Source organism: Lathamus discolor, chromosome 6, assembly GCF_037157495.1.
Source record: "Lathamus discolor isolate bLatDis1 chromosome 6, bLatDis1.hap1, whole genome shotgun sequence".
Classification (NCBI taxonomy): domain Eukaryota; kingdom Metazoa; phylum Chordata; class Aves; order Psittaciformes; family Psittacidae; genus Lathamus; species Lathamus discolor.
This window is the reverse complement of record NC_088889.1, coordinates 13,158,520-13,176,167: the sequence shown is the minus strand read 5'-3', so window position 1 is coordinate 13,176,167 and position 17,648 is coordinate 13,158,520. Positions and strand designations below refer to the sequence as shown.

Here is a 17,648-nt window from a genome sequence, read left to right as displayed (position 1 = left end):
GCCACTGAGGAGTGAGTTAATGATAAAGGAAAACTGTTACCATGTATCCTTTAAAAAAGCGGATGGAAGCAAATAATTCCATGTCATTTTTAGAAGAAGATATTTAATAAAATGACTGGAGACATAGGGGGAAGAGGGTAGTTGCAGGCTGTGTTTCAACACTTGGCTCCAAAACTGGCTACCTGATTATCCCTGGTTTCTTTGTTTTCCCCATTTTTGTTCCTGTTTCTTACAGGCAAAGCCTACGCTCCTGAGTTCTACTATGACACCTACAACCCACTGTGGCAGAATAGACCCCGCGTGTATTCCTACAGCCTGCAGTGGACACAGATGAACCCCAATGCTGTGGACCGCATCCTTGCCTATCGCTTAGGAATTAGGCAGGTAAAGAAGAAATTTAACTTGTGCAAGATGTGCCTTTTGAGTATGCTGAATTCTGTGAGAACTGCCACGGGGGTTTTTTATTATTATTTTATTTTTACTTTTTTTTACTTTTGTTTTTTTCCCCTTCCCCTTTTCATCCTCTGTGAGTCAGAGTTGTTTGTCCTCCTTCTGAAAGGTTGGCTGCCATCTTGCAGAAGTAGTCCTCTGCAGCTTGCAGATCCTGGAAACTAATTTGCACATTGGCATAGTGAAACACAGAGATTAAAGTGCTGTGCCTCAAAGAGTTTTCCGAGACTGTGGCTCAAGGTATGCTGGAAAGATTACATGAAAGAAACCTGCAGTGAAATTAAACTTTTTATCTCTCTGTATATATCTATATATCTTTTATTAGAGCTTCCATGTAAATAGATAAATATAAGGACAGCTGTAGCTTTCCTGCAGAAATTCATGGTGATCCTTGAGAAATGAGGTGTCTTTCTTGACCACGTTAAAGCTGATAATGCTTGTGTCTTAATAGGCTCACTGTGAACTTTCCAGTGGGAATTGGCACTGCTAAGGAAGTGGGGAACCAACCCACTTGCAGAGGAATTGTTAAATTATCATAGCCATCTCTGTTCATTTTCCCTTTAACAATTTTAAAAGGAAAATATCATCTGTCTTCTTGGAAGGCTGTTACTACAGAGCTTGAGTTCTAGTAGTCAATTAAAGGGAAAGAACCAAGCTGTGCATTTCTTAAACTTTCATTAAATGGCAACACCTCTGCTTACTCCCCTTCACAGAGCGGAGTAATCTTTGCTTGCAGTTGCACTTTTCTACATCAAAGCCATTTTATGATATGAAGGTAGAAGAATGCAGAGCCGTAACACTTCTTTGCAATCCTGTTTAGAGCCTGCCCACAAGTGTGCCAGAGATTGACACTGACAGTCAGGTCTTGGCATTGCTAGGCTTTCTCAAGGTCACCCTAGCCACAACGTCCACCTCGGAGTCATGTCTACAAGTTGGCCGGCCAGCCTTGGTCTGGCAGAGGCATGCACTGGCAGAGGAGGCTGTGCCATGCCATGCCGTGCCATGCCATGCCGTGCCATGCCATGCCAAGGTCACAGTGTTCACACCATCCCAGCTTACAGGCACACACCCCTATCTCCCACTACCAACCTGGACCTGCTGCAATTGAATTGAAGGTATTTTGCTGCTTACTCATGAGAATCCACCTGATCTTGTTTTGGTCTTCTTTTACACTCTCCCGTTGAGCTTGTTTTTCTTTAAGTAATATCACAACTGACTGATTTAGTAAGTATATGTTTGGTTATTCTGTGCCTGAAATAATAGCTTGTTAAGGGAGAAAGAGATAGGGGATTAAGACAGATCCTTGAAGACATGTATTTTTGAAAATGTGAGTGCAGAAAGTATCCTGTTGTCCCATGGATCTCCTACTGGGATGAGCTTTGTAAGCTGTAAAATAAATATACAATTTGAGCATGATATTTATTCTGAGTAGATGGGGGTTTTGCTTGTATAACATTTGTGGTAGTTGCAGAGTCGACTGGGACATGTCAAGGGAAGGGCTTTGATACCTGGATGGTGCTGGCTCTCCTTCACTCAGTTTGTCTCTGCCTGAATCTAACTAATTTGAAATGAAAATCGGTGGATTTTAATACATGTTTATGCAACTGTTTGCATCATTGGACACAAATCACTTCCGTTATTTCCAGTAGTGAGAAGAATTACTCAATTAAAGGCAGAATTTGCTGAAGTAAAAGAATATATAATTAAATTAATTGCATTAGGATTTTTAGCTGTTTTTTCCTGTTTCATTTTAATTTACTTTTAATTATCTATTTATATAATTATCTAGAGTTACTTTCCTCTGATTTCCTTGACAACAGTCTCTGTCAGGCTAATCAAAATATTTCCTTTTGTCTGTCTGAAGCCACATTTAAAGTGGGTGATTTAGAATCTAGCGAGCCATCTGGACACTCATCCATTATTGCAGTAATTCCCCCTGGAACAAGGGTGATAATTAAACGTTTAGGGTTCGGGGTTTTTTTGACACCTACCAATACTAGCTAGTATTTTTAACTGGGCTTTGCTAGGGTTTTTATTTAACAATAAAAGTTGGGATGAGCATCTGTCGGGAGTGGCAGAAAACACGCTCATGCCTGTGCCAGGTTCATTACAGAAGCAGGGCATCAGGATTTCCAGGTCAGAGCAATAGCCTGCAGCCCAGCATGGTACTATTGTAAAAAGTGACCGTTCTTAATCTTTGTTTCAATCTTCTAATGCTTTGTGAAATACTGCCAGTGGGCTATGTAGTGAGCCAATGCATTGGTATCTGCTTCTGATTCGATTAACACCATTACCTTTATCTGATCAGTAAATGGCTTTTGCGTTAAGAATGCTAAAATCAGAGTGCAAGCATCTCTTCCTCTTTACCTGTACATTGCAGCTTCACTTGAGAAAGTATTCAGGCAGTATTTGGGGAATACTTAGTTGATAGCAGGTTTAGGCTTGCTGAATTTTCTGTGGAATTGCTAAATTCTGTAATATTGTCAATATTTCTAATACCATTTTATAGAAACAAGAGCTTCTTGTGAGGTGTAGAGTGGTTTAGCTCCATTTCCTTATTTGCCAGGTGATTGTAGAAAGCAACACAAATGACGTGCTTAATAATGAAATTAAACTTTAAAATGAATACTGCAATTCTAAAAGGGCAAAGGATAATGGAATGTGGCTGACTAGGGATTTTCCTTAAGTACAAATTGTTCTGCTAGAAGTAATTAGATTATACAGTGTTATAACAACAGGAAAGTATTTCCACTGGTTGGCATATAGTGAGATTGTAGAGCTGGAGATGTCTCTGCCTTGAGGAGCTCAGCCAAGCAGAGTTTTGGAAAGTTTTGCTGGCAATAGAAACTACTGGAGAGAAAAGTCCAGTGCTAGAGGTATAATGCAGGCAGAAAACAGACTGAGGGGTGACCTCATCAGTGTTTACAAATATGTAAAGGGTAGGTGTCAGGATGATGGAGCTAGGCTTTTTTCAGTGGTATCCAGTGATAGGACAAGGGGCAATGGGTGTAAACTAGAGCATAGGAAGTTCCACGTTAACATCAGGAAGAACTTCTTTACTGTAAGAGTGACAGAGCACTGGAACAGGTTGCCCAGGGGGGTTGTGGAGTCTCCTACACTGGAGATATTCAAGGCCCGCCTGGACAAGTTCCTGTGTGATGTACTGTAGGTTACCCTGCTCTTGCAGGGGGGTTGGACTAGATGATCTTTTGAGGTCCCTTCCAACCCTTGGGATTCTGTGATTCTGTGATTCTGTAACGGAGGTGCTGAAGTAAAGAAGCTGTGCCATGTTGAGGGTGGTGTATGCCATGAGAATAACTTTGTTCTGTTTACACTGAGGTGCCAACTATTTCACCATGGGTGCCGGGAGCAGTTGTTGTGCTCTCAGGACCCTCAGGATTCTGTGGCTGCTTTGTAACATCAAAAAACTTTTTTAAGAGCAAAACTAATAAATTTAAGAAGTGAGTTGAAAATCCGCAAGAATCACTGCATTTATACGTATGTTTATATCTATCTATCTATCTATCTATCTATCTATCTATCATCTATCTTCCAATAAGATTGTTTTGTACCTCTACTGCTACCTCTTTATTTAAAGGTATGAACTGCATGTACTGCTCTCTGATGGTGCACAGCAGTTTGTTCAGACAAGTTTGTCCTGGTTGCATGGTATTGTGTGATGACTGCTCCCTCCTGGGAGAATCAGGAAGGAACAGGAATTATTTAGAGCACTTTGCTTTCTACTTAAGCCTAGACACTCCTGTTGTTGCTTTTTGGGGATTCATGCTGTGCTTAATGTTATTTTTTAACAAACTCAGGCTCTTGTCTGCATTTCCATCCATGCAGCACATGGATAGTGGCTTCCAGTGCTGGGTTCTAATTGGCTTTGGGGATGCTAAGCTGTAATACGTGCCAAGCCTGCTGGGATGAAGCATCTAGCCACCAAGCAGTGTGCATGGCCGTGCTCTTCCTTTACTGAACAATGGCAAATAACTTTTAAAAAAGGAGGCACTAAGTGGCCATAGTTTACTTGTTGAGTGAGTGAGAGCTGCTGTTCATGTGCTTCAATAACCCTCAGAGCCTTCAAGCATGTCCTCAGGAGACAGCACAGCTTTGCACTATGCATCCAGGCCCCATCCCTCTAAGGAGTTGTTACGGATGTGGTCTTCTCCTCGTGGAAATTTCTGGCTTGTTCTCTTAGGAAAAAAACATTTAGTTGATGATACATAATAGCAAGAGACCTGTTCTGATGTGCAGTTCTTGTGAGACCAGTCTAGACAATTTTGGCAGGGTAAAAGAGACTTGAAGAGGTTGGTCCTTTCCTGAGAGGAGGAAAATCCTTGAGGGCAGTGGATTCAATTAATGGCCAGTCCTGCTGCCAACAAAGATTCTGAAGATGGCAGAGAAATACCACAGTGTATGTATCTACTTCTCTTGGGCCACTAGAACAAAAGGAAGCAAAGATTAAAGTATTCCTTTCACTACTTGGCATTCTGCATATTGCCCAGATTTAGAGAGTATAAACATGGTGAAAACCTTGGTACATCTGGGCAGGTGCAAGCACATCTGAGTTCCACATGCCAAAGAAAGGAAAGGGAGCCCATCCATTCTCCTCTCCCCCTCCCTGGTTTTTGTGAGCATTTTCTAGGCTGGCAGGCAGTGAGAGGAGGACACTTTCCTGATCCAAGAGCAGCATGTCATTCTAGTACATCACAGCATTGGTAGCAGTTTTCCCACTTCTGAAGGGAAAATATGAGTACAGTTCTGCGCAGAAAAATAGGAGATGCATGGAGCCTAAACAAAGGCCCATCTGAGATGCTTATTTGTGATTACCAGATAACAACATGACAGTGTAAGTTGGAAATTAGGGATGCAGCTAGCGCAGGGTGTAGTCAAGAGAAACAGGTAAGAGTCTGTGGTCGTTTGTTTTCAGAGAAGGGGGCAATGCAGTTCATGTTTGGAAGATACGGATCTGAAAGCAGAGGAAGAACAAATGAGATTAATTAATCTCAGCAATACCAACCTTGTCATGGAGAGGTTCTACAGTGTCTTCTGCAGGACTATATTCCATGCAGTGAGTACACAGCCTTTGCCTGATAGAGCAAGTTCAGTTACCTCCTGGACCCCTAAAGGCCCCACATTGTCTCTTGCAGTCACCAAGAGGGATGGTATTATATTAAAGATACAAGGACTTTGACATGTTTGCATTTTGCGAATACAGCTCTTGGACACACAGATATGTGTTTGCAGTGAATTAGGGCTCAAAGTCCATCCTCCTCTTGTTGGTGCTCAATAACCCAGACCATTGCATGGCCCATTTCCTCTGTTAGACCATCTTTCTCTCCAGTCCTCTTTCTATGAGGCTTGCTTTAATTTTCTTAATGTTCATGGAACCTGGCTGCTATACACCGCCCTGTATGAATCACCAGAACACCGATACCTTTCTGTCAGATCCTACTTCTTGTCACCTGTCTTGTCACAAGAGTTAAAATAAGGGCATGTCTCAGACACAAGAGGATAATTTAATGGTGGTAAAGAAGGACACAGAAGAAACTTGGCTTTTTAAGCATTGGTTGAAGAGCTGTTGAGATACACTGGCACAGTGAAGTTATTTGAGAAAAAAGTGGAGCTTGGTTGAGCGGCGTATCAGGGAAGCCAAGAAAGTCAAAAGGGAGAGGGAAGGTCCTGTCAGCTGAAGAGGGAGTCACAAGAATACAGAAGTGTCATTTTACTGCCTATAGAGTGAAAATGGAAATAGATGAGTGGAAATCATTATTCACTGAAGTATTTAGAATGAAAGTCACTTATGAAAAATTTGTTTATTTTAGCACACTCATGGCCCCCACCTGATGGGTAGCAATTTTCCAGATGTTCTTTCTATCAGGATCATGGTGCTGTCATCACACAATCTACTGTGAAGGGAAAAATGGCTGCAAGCTGGATATTTTCATTCAGTTTGCTATAGAACGTATAAAATTAGCTATACATCAAAATGTATACAAAAATTGTATTCAGAACCATTTAAAAAAAATACATCTGTAGTAATTTCAGGGGAGGAAACGAGAGAGTTGAAAATTCAGATGTATATTGGAATACTTTTAATGTTATTTTCATGAAAAAAATAAGCCTTCTTCTCTAAAGAAGATTTCACAGCATGCATTTCTTTTTGGAAGCCTGAACAAGGCTTTGCTTTTCTCTTGTTATGTCTGCACTTGTGAAGTGAGGCAGAGAGAGACTGGTAAAAAATGAGTGCAACATGCACAGGCACATTTCTCACTGACTTTCTTGGGTTTGGTAAATTGAATTAGAAAAGTAATAGTCCTGTTTGACAATTTTCTGTTTGCAATACTGTTACCTCCTATGTTTATCCTGTATAAGACCAAGACTAGGTTTTCAAAATAGCAACCTGAGGGCTGTAACTTGAGTTAGTATTATCAGACTCTTTTGGTACTATATAAAAATGGTTATGTCTCCCAAACTTTAGATAGATTGGGCAAATGATTATGTATAATGCTGAAAAAATTTCTACTGATTACATCTGACAAAATTGAGAGCTATACACATAAACACATCTTTTTCTGCCAGGTCTTGACGTTCTGACTTTGATCCTGAATTTGCTTCTGACTGTACCCTTTTCCTCTGGTCTGAGAGTTGTTCTGTGTGCCTCCAGAGTGACTTGTTTTGGAGGCCAAGGGCTTTATTTTCTATATATGCTAACAGAAAACATCCTAGGCAGAGCTGTGTCTGTTCACATTACCACAAATTGTGAACTAAGCTCCCTTTCTTCGCAAAAAAATTGCATGCAAAATCTAACGTATTCATTTGATCCGAGCAATTACTGCCTGCTGGGACTGCCTTGGTTTGATTTTTGTTATATAAGCATGAACTCCTGCTATTTCATTACTGATTTTAATATCTAATTCATACTAATTTTTCAGTCTGGTTTCCTAAGGAAACAAGATATGCAAGAATGGCCTAAAGTTACTGGCTGTGATTTCTAAACCCTGGTCATCTTCATTTTGGCGTTATCTGGTGGGCAGGAGAGGTACAGCAGACAAGGAGGGTCCCACAAATGTCGTGAAAGCATGTGGACTTGTCAAGGCGAAAGATTTAATTATAGATAAAAATGGAAGGGTAGGATCCCATGAATCAAATTTTTAAAATCACAAAACATGGACCTGGGAATTCCCTTCCTTCACAGCAAGCACTGTGGAACCCCCTCCTGGGATACTTCTCATTTTGGGGCAATATCTAAACTTTCTCTTCAGGGTGTCTCAGGTACATGTATACATTTCTCTGTGTGTATTTATCCATTGCAGGAGCCAGAGACGTGGCAAAGTGGTAATTAACTAAAGGACAAATCCTGCATGGGCAGGAGCTCTTCTGCTTGAAGCAGGGACATTGACAATGTGAGGCTTTTGTTGCACATTTCCCTTTAGTCAAAAAAATGCCAAAATCAAGTGCCACGCTGTAACCTTAGTATGGTGAGCACACTCGGCTTCCATTTATTCTCTCAGCAGAAAAATCTGCAGTATGAATTGATTATTGCTGACAAATGCAGTGTATCAGTCAAACTTTAGGAAAGATGCAGGAGAAAATGGAGTGAGCTGAAGAGAAATTCAGAGAGAGAAATTGCTCAAGCTGGAGGAATTTGTTTTAGTAAATGAATTTTTTGCCTTTCACTACATTTAAACCCTTGTAGTAGGGCTGTGACTCCCCTTTCTATGCACGTGCTGAAACAGAGCCTCAGGTGGAGTGGCTGAACTGCACGAATCATCTGCACCATCCCAACAAGGATTTGCTTTTCTTTAAACTGTCGAGCCTTGTGTGGGCACCCTTCCAGCAGAAGCTGGGCCCTTGATGAAAACATGCTCCACTTACAGTACAAACAGCAGAAGAGCAGATAAGATGGGATGTGTGTATTCATGGCTGCTTTTTCACCCTGCTGCTGTGTAGTTGCAAATGTAGAATGCAAACAGCAGGCAGTCAGGGTTTTGACATTGATCAGGTCCAGGTTTAAAATGAAAAATATGATTGCCAAGAAGTATTCTTCATTACTCTGCCCTCTTTATATAAATTCTTGTAATGCAAGACTGATGAAAACCTCTGTAAATGACAGCAATGGTTTTCTTGTTAATGTTGATTCCATATGATGCCATACAGTTGTTTGGAAATAGTAGAAATATTAAAGGATTTGCAGTAATGAAATAATGAAGACTCACACACGTACGAGTTGTGTGACTGGTATGCAGCAAGCTTTCTGTCATAGTAAAATATAGCATAAATAAATATTTCAAAAGGCCTTTGAGAATTACAGAAATTTAATTCTGATGAAGGATGCTTTCTCTTTAACGAAGATAATTTCAGAGCAGCACCAATGCCTAAGAATCATAAATAAATTGCATAGTATATTCCAGGTACCCTAATAAAATATGTTAGGATATCAGGATAAAATTTAGCAATAGCTGCACTTGCTCAAGGTGTAGGTCTGTTTTCCCAGGAGTTTGTCAGTGCTGTAGACAAGCCATGGGCGCTGAAGGAGAGGTGCAACCCAAAGGGGAATAGAGATGGAAGGTGTCTGGGGCAAAGGCTGACCTTCAGCTACGATGTTTTGCTTTCTCTAGCATACCATTCTTCCCTGAACTGGTTGAGTTCCATTTGGCCTATTTGCACTTTTGATCCTCAGATCATTTCATGTTGGTGAGTTCACCACTACCACTGCATGTGGACCGTGAGCATCTCTCCTAGTACGTGGCATTCACGCACGCGGAAAGAATTAGCTTGAAGAGCGCTATTCCTGACACCATCAAGTGTTCCAGAATTAAATAGTGCCAGAAAAGAGCTGTTTGACCCACTGAATAAATATTGTTCACTGAATTACCTTCGCCTCTTTCCCTGTGACTGTTCCATATGTGCCCTTATGTTTTCTTTATTCTCCCATGTTCATGACCTGGTCTAAAGATAGATTTGCTGCATTCTTCCTATATTGGTAGGATACATCTGCGTCTTACTTCATAGGCTGTAATGAACTCATTTTCTCAGCATTCCTCTGAGATAATTTCATGAAAGTGAAACATAGAGATGGGTCAGAAATACTCACTGCTATTAGAGCTTGCTTTGGTAAATTGATTTTCCTTCTGTATATCTAAAGGCAGCATCAAGATGCACCCTCAGAGATGCTTCACCTGAAATCTGGTCATCCTATGTCACTGAGAACAGGTGCTGCCACCCCCATGCTGGACTTTTCTGTGCAATATTTCCCTTTAATCACCCTGCTCGGACATCTCTTCATTTCCACAGACTTTGCATCTGGTTTCATGGGCAAGTTATCTTCCAACTCAGTGCTGTAGCCAGGTGATGGGAGGGCAGCGACAGCTCTCAGCAGAATTAAAGAGCACGGCAGAAGAACTTAGGCTCCAAGGGCTACCAAACTCCAACAAGAATGTGGAGTTTCACTGCACAATACTTCATGGTGAAAAAAGCCCAGTGTTTTTTTCTGTCAGCCAAGTATTGAGTATTCGCTCAAATTTTTTATTACAAATGGAAGTGCTCTTGGTTGGCAAAGAAAGTTGTCACAACCCTTACATATGTACTTCGTTCTGGGATGAGCAGTTCTGGCAATCTGTAAAGGCAATATTTGTCTTCTGAGCTTCCTGACCTGTTTCTTAGGCCACTCAGGTTTAATGCGTGTCTAGGTGGTGCAAGAACTGAAACTACTAAATGTGTTTGAGGTCTGCGTGGGCTTTCCCTAGCGCTGTTAATGAGTGCATTTAAAAATGAGTGCTGCAGATCTTTAGATGTAAAAACTAAAAATGAGATTAATTGACTGCTTACCAATGATCAAAGCTGAGACTTCACAAGTATTATTCCCCGTGAACAGCCTTAATGATTGCCTAAGGGATGGCTAGTTCAGGACAGACCACAGTGTTGAGAACTCTGCAGATTAGGGCTTCCTCTTGCTGGGATGCTCCCTTGGCTCCTGTCTCCAGGTTTTTGCAAAACCAGCTACTACCTTTGTATAGTCTTACCTTTGTGTCTGTAATAGACTGGGGATCCCAGATGGCTGCTAGACACTTGGGGTTTTTTTTACTGGTCATATTGTCACTGTTTCTCACCATTAATTCTGTTCTTCCTGAAACAGATGCATGTACTTTAGGGAAAAAATCCTTTTTAAAAATACGTAAAAAAAAAATAAAAGAAAAAAAAAAGAAAACAACCGTGCCATAATGAAGCAGAACCTGTTTCTGCTCCACAGTGAGGTACTGTCTCTGTTCATCCAACTGAGGCTGGGAAGGATTTCTTCATTTTAAAGTCCTGTGCAAATGCAAATTTTAGTTGGAGTTTGGAGATGAGATGGTAAATGAGATTTATCTTTTTTTTTTTTTAGTAATGCAGTTAGGTTGGCAGTTCCTTAATCACAGGTTTTGCTTGTTCCTAAGTGAGGGGTGTTTGTAGCTAAAACAGAACATACTAGCTAATGTGTAAAAAGTATGCACTTTTGTCAGATAATGCACATTACAAAAATTAGAAATTGTTGGGATGAGAGTGATTTGTTCCTATAGACAGCTGCTTCATCCATCCTTTTTCTGCTAGACAGTTATTTATTCTCTGAAACATACGTATGTTTAAATGGAATACAAACCATATCGTCTTTCAATAAGCAAAGGAGAACCCTTTTGAAATCCATCTGTGTTTTGAGATGATTTAAAACATCACATTTCCATTTTGAGAACTTCATTAAACATCTAGTGACTATTTCTTTTCCTCTCGTGCAGCAATTGTCTGAAGTATTTAAGAAATGGTTTGTTGAAGCATTCATATCTGACAGTTGAGCTGTTATTTATTTACAAAAAATTGTTCTTACTGAAAAAGTTAAGCAAAATCAGTATGTTCACTTGCCTTAGAAATGTGCTTTGGCACCATGCGCTTGTCTTACCACATTATTACTTCTTGATCTATTTATTCAGAGACTCATGTAGGTTGCTTAAAATGCAGCCTTGTTTTTTTCAGTTCATTTACCAAGACAACATCACTTGTTCATAGTATTGACTGAGCAGCAAAGCTCGAGCATGCTGTACTTTAAAGGGGTTGGGTTTGTCGTCTTGATTGCAGCTACAGTCGTTAGTTTGTCACTGTGTAATTATTTTGTATGAGAAAATATAGTCATTTATAAATAGGTTTTAGAAATCACAAGAAAATTAGTTTATTCAGTAGTGACAGGAGTGCACTATCTGTTGTTCAAGATCCATACTGAGAAGCCTGTAGCACTGTGGGATACTCACTAAACCATCACCACTGAAATATGAATGTGTCTTGGGATAGACAGGTTCTTGATCATGGAAATGTGGTTGTTCATATAAGAATTAAGTGTTTAATTTAAATTTAGGAACTTAATCTTGATGCCACTTAGATAATTCTGTCTCATGTTGCCCTGGTAAAAATAATGGGCTGCCTATTGCAAATAACTCTACTGCTTAATATGCAAGCCTGCATCTGTGCTGTTGGCAGTAGCACTGCTGGCAGTGCCCATCTTGACCACAGCACAGCTGTGCCACATACTTTGAAGTGTGAGTCTACACCAGCCCAATACGTGAACTTCGAGTTTGATATGTCACTGAGAAGTTAATGAGAAATGAGAAAACTTTCTCTGAAAACTAGCCTTAACATGGGTTAATAATTACCCTATCTTTTGTGACTGCCCACCAATCAGAGATTAAAAATTCAAAACTCTTTTGGTAGGTGTCTAGCAGCAAAGAGCAGAAGAACCTGCCCCAGTGGGGTTGGGAACAGTGTAGATCCTGTTTAATCCATCAGACTTTATTGAATTCATTTGAGAGCCAGACAGTTTTAAAGTCTGAAAAGGGATTCTCTTTGCTTATAGCACATTTTGTCCTCTAAGGGAAAAAAAAAAGGTACTGATTTGAATGCAGTGTCATAACATTCAAAGTTGTTACTGATCTGAGACCATACGCTAGAGAAGTGTGTTCTGTGACCCTTACTATGAGCAAATTCATACTGCCTGCTTTCAATCTGTGGCGGTTTCCACTAAAATGCAAGTGGAGAGGTTGCACCTTCGGTGGGTCAAGCCAAACATAACATGGTGGAACCTAACAGGTTTAGGACTCTGTGAGTGATGGTAGTGATGAAGATTCTTACTGTGTTGTGGGGAGATCATGTAGTACAGCCTTGAATACATTTTTATTACCAAGTTCCACAATAAGAGAGAATTCTTTTTAAAAATGTTTATATACTGGTCATCTTAGTACTGATCACATTTTCATTTAAACTGTAGATACCTGTTTCAAGAAGAGTCCCAAACCAAAACAGAAAGCAGTAGCCCAGACAGACTATATTAAACATGAGTATGACAATCAGAAAACACTTATCTTTCCGTACTGCTTAGGTGGGCTTTCATCATGGAGCAGAACAGAACCACAGAGAAAGGAAGGTGGCACTGGGGGTGCTGGGGCGGGGTCTGGGAGCAAGCGGTTGCCAGTCCTTGAATGCTGATGAGGAATACGGTCAGCGAGAGGTGTAACCCTTATCTGTGACCCTTTTGGCACTGTGGGTAGAGTTAGCTGATAGGTACAATGCTTTGTCACTAGTAGCAGACTTGCATTTGGTTTTTTTTTTATTTAAATCGTGGGGTGAGGATGCATTCAAACTAATAAGCATGAAAACTGCCATGTGTGACACCATCAGAACACGTTTTCATGTAGCTCAGGAGACCATAAATCCTCCCGTGTGTAGCATTTATGAAAACAAAGCAGAGTAGAGTACAGGAAGTTTCCATTTCTCAGGGTCACTGTTGCACACAGCCTCTCATTTGTAACTATCCTAATAGCAATTGAATTGAGTGATGAAGACAACCTTAAGTGTCTTTCATCATGGTGAAATGCATAGATTTGGTTACCCTCTACTTGCTTCTGAAGATGCTGTGGTCTGCCAACGTGTCTTCAGCTCATAAGGAACATTTTACTGTCTCATTAATAGCTCTGTGAAGAATATTCTGACATTAATGTATCTCAGCTTTGGATTTGGCTTTGGAATAATTCTTCCCACATTCTTCCAATTGTTTGTGTTTCAAAGCATCCTTGTACATGTTTCCTGGTCATCCTTTGGAGATAACCAACACTCATGTAGCTGCTTTCATTAAAAGCTCAATGATAAAATGGAGTTCAGTCACAGGGGGAGCCTGAAGGTCATTAAATAATTTAGGAAACTAGTGTACCATAGCATGCATTATCCTAGGAACACAGGCAAATTCAGGATTTTGTGCTAAAGGCCATGAAACCCTTTGTGTTGAATTGTCTTGACATTTTCTTGTGCATGTTTTCAAAGTGCATACAAAAAGTGCTTCCTAAAGTCACTCAGAGTGTTTCTATAGTCCTGAAAGTTTATCCAGCCAGAACAAAACCACTTTTGGACCTCACCTTCAACCTTTTGCTTCAATGAGCATATGTTCAGTTTTCCTTGAGCAGCTGTGAATGTCTTATAGAATCATAGAATAGTTAGGGTTGGAAAGGACCTCAAGATCATCTAGTTCCAACCCCCCTGCCATGGGCAGGGACACCTCACACTAAACCATCCCACACAAGGCTTCATCCAACCTGGCCTTGAACACCACCAGGGATGGAGCACTCACAGCCTCCCTGGGCAACCGATTCCAGTGCCTCACCACCCTAACAGGAAAGAATTTCCTCCTTATCTCCAATCTAAACTTCCCCTGTTTAAGTTTTAACCCGTTACCCCTTGTCCTATCACTACAGTCCCTGACTAAGAGTCCCACCCCAGCATCCCTATAGGCCCCCCTCAGATACTGGAAGGCTGCTATGAGGTCCCCACTCAGCCTTCTCTTCTCCAGGCTGAACAGCCCCAACTTTCTCAGCCTGTCTTCAAACGGGAGGTGCTCCAGTCCCCTGATCATCCTCGTGGCCCTCCTCTGGACTTGTTCCAACACTTCCATGTCCTTTTTATGTTGAGGACACCAGAACTGCACACAATACTCCAGGCGAGGTCTCCCAAGAGCAGAGTAGAGGGGCAGGATCACCTCTTTCGACCTGCTGGTCACGCTCCTTTTGATGCAGCCCAGGATACGGTTGGCTTTCTGGGCTGCGAGCACACACTGCCGGCTCATGTTCATTTTCTCATCGACCAGCACCCCCAAGTCCTTCTCTGCAGGGCCGCTCTGAATCTCTTCTTTGCCCAACCTGTAGCTGTGCCTGGGATTGCTCCGACCCAGGTGTACAACCTTGCACTTGTCATGGTTGAACTTCATGAGGTTGGCATCAGCCCACCTTACAAGCGTGTCCAGGTCCCTCTGGATGGCATCCCTTCCCTCCAGCGTATCAACCAAACCACACAGCTTGGTGTCATCGGCAAACTTGCTGAGGGCGCACTCAATCCCACTGTCCATGTCAGCGACGAAGATGTTAAACAAGACCGGTCCCAACACCGATCCCTGAGGGACACCACTTGTTACTGGTCTCCAGCCAGACATCGAGCCATTGATCACAACTCTTTGTGTGCGGCCATCCAGCCAGTTCTTTATCCACCGAGTGGTCCATCCATCAAATTGATCTCTCTCTAATTTAGAGACAAGGATGTTGTGTGGGACGGTGTCAAATGCTTTGCAGAAGTCCAGGTAGATGACATCAACTGCTTTACCCTTGTCCATCAGTTCTGTAGCCCCATCATAGAAGGCCACCAAATTGATCTTTGTGTTTTTCCATACCAGCTCCTAAGCAGGTTGCAGAAGTGCTTTCACCTGCAGTGGCCAGTGAAGCTCCAGGCCAGCAGCTTGCAACTGCTCAGAACAGTTCTGGTGCTCTCTGGATATCGCATGGAGGTGTTCCTCTCCATAGTTTGTCTTTCACAAAAACCAGATTCAGGTAGTTTTTTATACATGATAACAGTTAGTAAACTTCAAGTTGCACAAGCATTCAAGCAGTGGTAAGCGAGTGCTTCCAGCTCTCTGATATGTACTGTCAGCAGGATGAAAGCAAATGAAACAAGTGAGACTTTCCTGAAGCAGACACAAAGGGTCTGCATCTCTGATCTCTGTGGTGGCTGCTCTTGTTCCTCGGGAGGCAACGGCCACGCTCCCTGCACCGCCGGCAGCGATGCAGCCACGGTGACCTAGAAAATGAACAACTCTGCTTTAAAGAAGTAATAAAAAGTCAACCGGTACCGGTAAACCAGAGAGTAACTTGTTCAGGCTTGTTATGTGAAAGATTAAAGTTCCTGCATTTCCTTTATTTTCAGTCTACAGATGTCTGCGGTTCCAGTCAGTTGATAATGAGAAAGTCTCTTCAAACTGCCTAGAGCAGGTCACTTCTCTGTACGCTTCCTTCTGGTCACCGTTTGGCTTTATTGTATTTTAAACTGATGTTTTCATTCAGCACCGTGCAGGGTCAGATGTATTCAAATATATAATTCAAATATATATTATGCACTCATGAAAGGGATTTCTGTGAAAGTTGCATGGTCACTGGCTGCAAAATGGGGTATATAATTTTCTGTTCATTCTCAAACCTGTACATGTAAAGGGGTGCATCAAATTTGCCACAAAGTTAAAAATGAACAGGAATAAATTTTATTGCTTTTCTAATTCAATAAAGCCATACCTAGTATAAAATCAGAGTTAACTCTCTGTCCCTGTGGGTAGGGTTGTTAAAAGCAAAGAAACAGCAACAACCTTCCAGATACAAAATATCCTAGATTACAGTTTACACAGCAGATAAAGTGTTATAATTCATATCTTAAAAGATAGTTTTATTATCCTTCATTTGTATGGAAAAAACAGAACACAGTGCATTTTATCTCCCAATTAATAAGTTTTTAGCGGATATTTGTGCTGCATTTTGATTTTACTCTGATAAAAATGACCTGTCTTTTTTCCTGGGTTGCCATTTACCACCTTGCCTCTAAAACCTGAGATACGTATTTAAAACTGTTGGATCATCTAGCTTCCAGCTTTTGCATAACAGCTTTCTTCAAGTTGTTCCCATCTCTTTCTTCTTCATATATCAGGCCATGGATTTGGATTGTGGAGAGATGTTTCTGACATCTGAACCACTTATCCATCCGTTTGTAGTCCATAAAAAATGTGCCTAGAACATTCTGTATCTTTGGGCTCCAAGCATCTAATAACTAAAGACTTGGGGAATTTTAGTTTCTTAAAAAGGAAAGAGAGAAATATTTTTTTAAGTTTCTGTGTGTACCACATAAAACAAATTCCTCAGTGTGGTACACACAAAATAAGTAACATGAATGTTAGGAGCAAATACAGGATGACTGTTAATGTAATCCTGCAAGAAGAAAGTAAATTATATGCCTTTGATTGTTCTTTCAGATTAGAAGTTCACTAATTGAAAAAGATTGTGCTCACTGTTGAATGTGCTTTAGATACTCAGTTTTCCAGCTGGGAAGGAGGGGAAGAAGAGATTTATCATGCAGCTGCTGTTTCCATGTGCCTCATCTCCTGACGAATGGAGGCCGAGTGCTAGTTGCTGGTGACAGCACCAGCCACAGCAGTGAGTCCTGCCCCATGAGGGGTGTCAGTGTTCTTCTCCAGCAAACATCTCCAGCCCCATAACCATGTCCAGCCTCACTCAGGGTACTTTGGCTCAGAGGATGTTCCTGGCTCTGACAATCAAACCTAATGTCGTGCTTGCTCCGCACTCACTCCCTGTTGCCTCAACAGCAGCTGGTATCAGCATTGACAGGAGAGCAGAGAGCAAGAAACAGCTCAGCACAGAAACAAATGTGAGGTTTTGGCAGTTCTACTGACTGCATGTGAAAGTATTTTTTAAATCCTGAAAATTATTGAAATTATGAACATTTAAAAAATCATTACTATATTAAAATACTAAAAAAGAGAAGTCTGGAGGAGGCCCTAGAGCAGCATCCAGTACCTAAAGGGGCTGAAAAGAAAGCTGGAGAGGAACTTTGTATAAGGGCAAGTAGGGATAGGACAAGGGAAAACAGCTTTAAAATGATGGAGGGCCTATCTAAACCAGATAGTAAGAAGAAGTTCTTCCCTGTGAGGTTGGTGAGGCCCTGGCACAGGTTGCCCAGAAGAGCTGTGGCTGCCCCGTCCCTGGCAGTGTTCAAGGCCAGGTTGGACAGGGCTTTGAGTAGCCTGCTCTAGTGGAAGGTGTCCTTGTCTGTGGCAGGGGAACTGGAACTGGATGAGC

The 17,648-nt window shown here is 41.4% G+C and overlaps 1 protein-coding gene across 3 annotated transcripts in view; it reads left to right on the top strand.

Moving 5' to 3' along the window:
* The window catches only part of MDGA2 (MAM domain containing glycosylphosphatidylinositol anchor 2), a 387,881-nt gene that overhangs the window by 327,841 nt on the left and 42,392 nt on the right, over positions 1–17,648 (top strand). For all 3 annotated transcript variants that reach the window (XM_065685163.1, XM_065685161.1, XM_065685162.1), the window contains exon 10: positions 236–384. In XM_065685163.1, the coding sequence (XP_065541235.1) occupies positions 236–384 (149 nt within the window). The remainder of the gene's footprint in view (positions 1–235; positions 385–17,648) is intronic.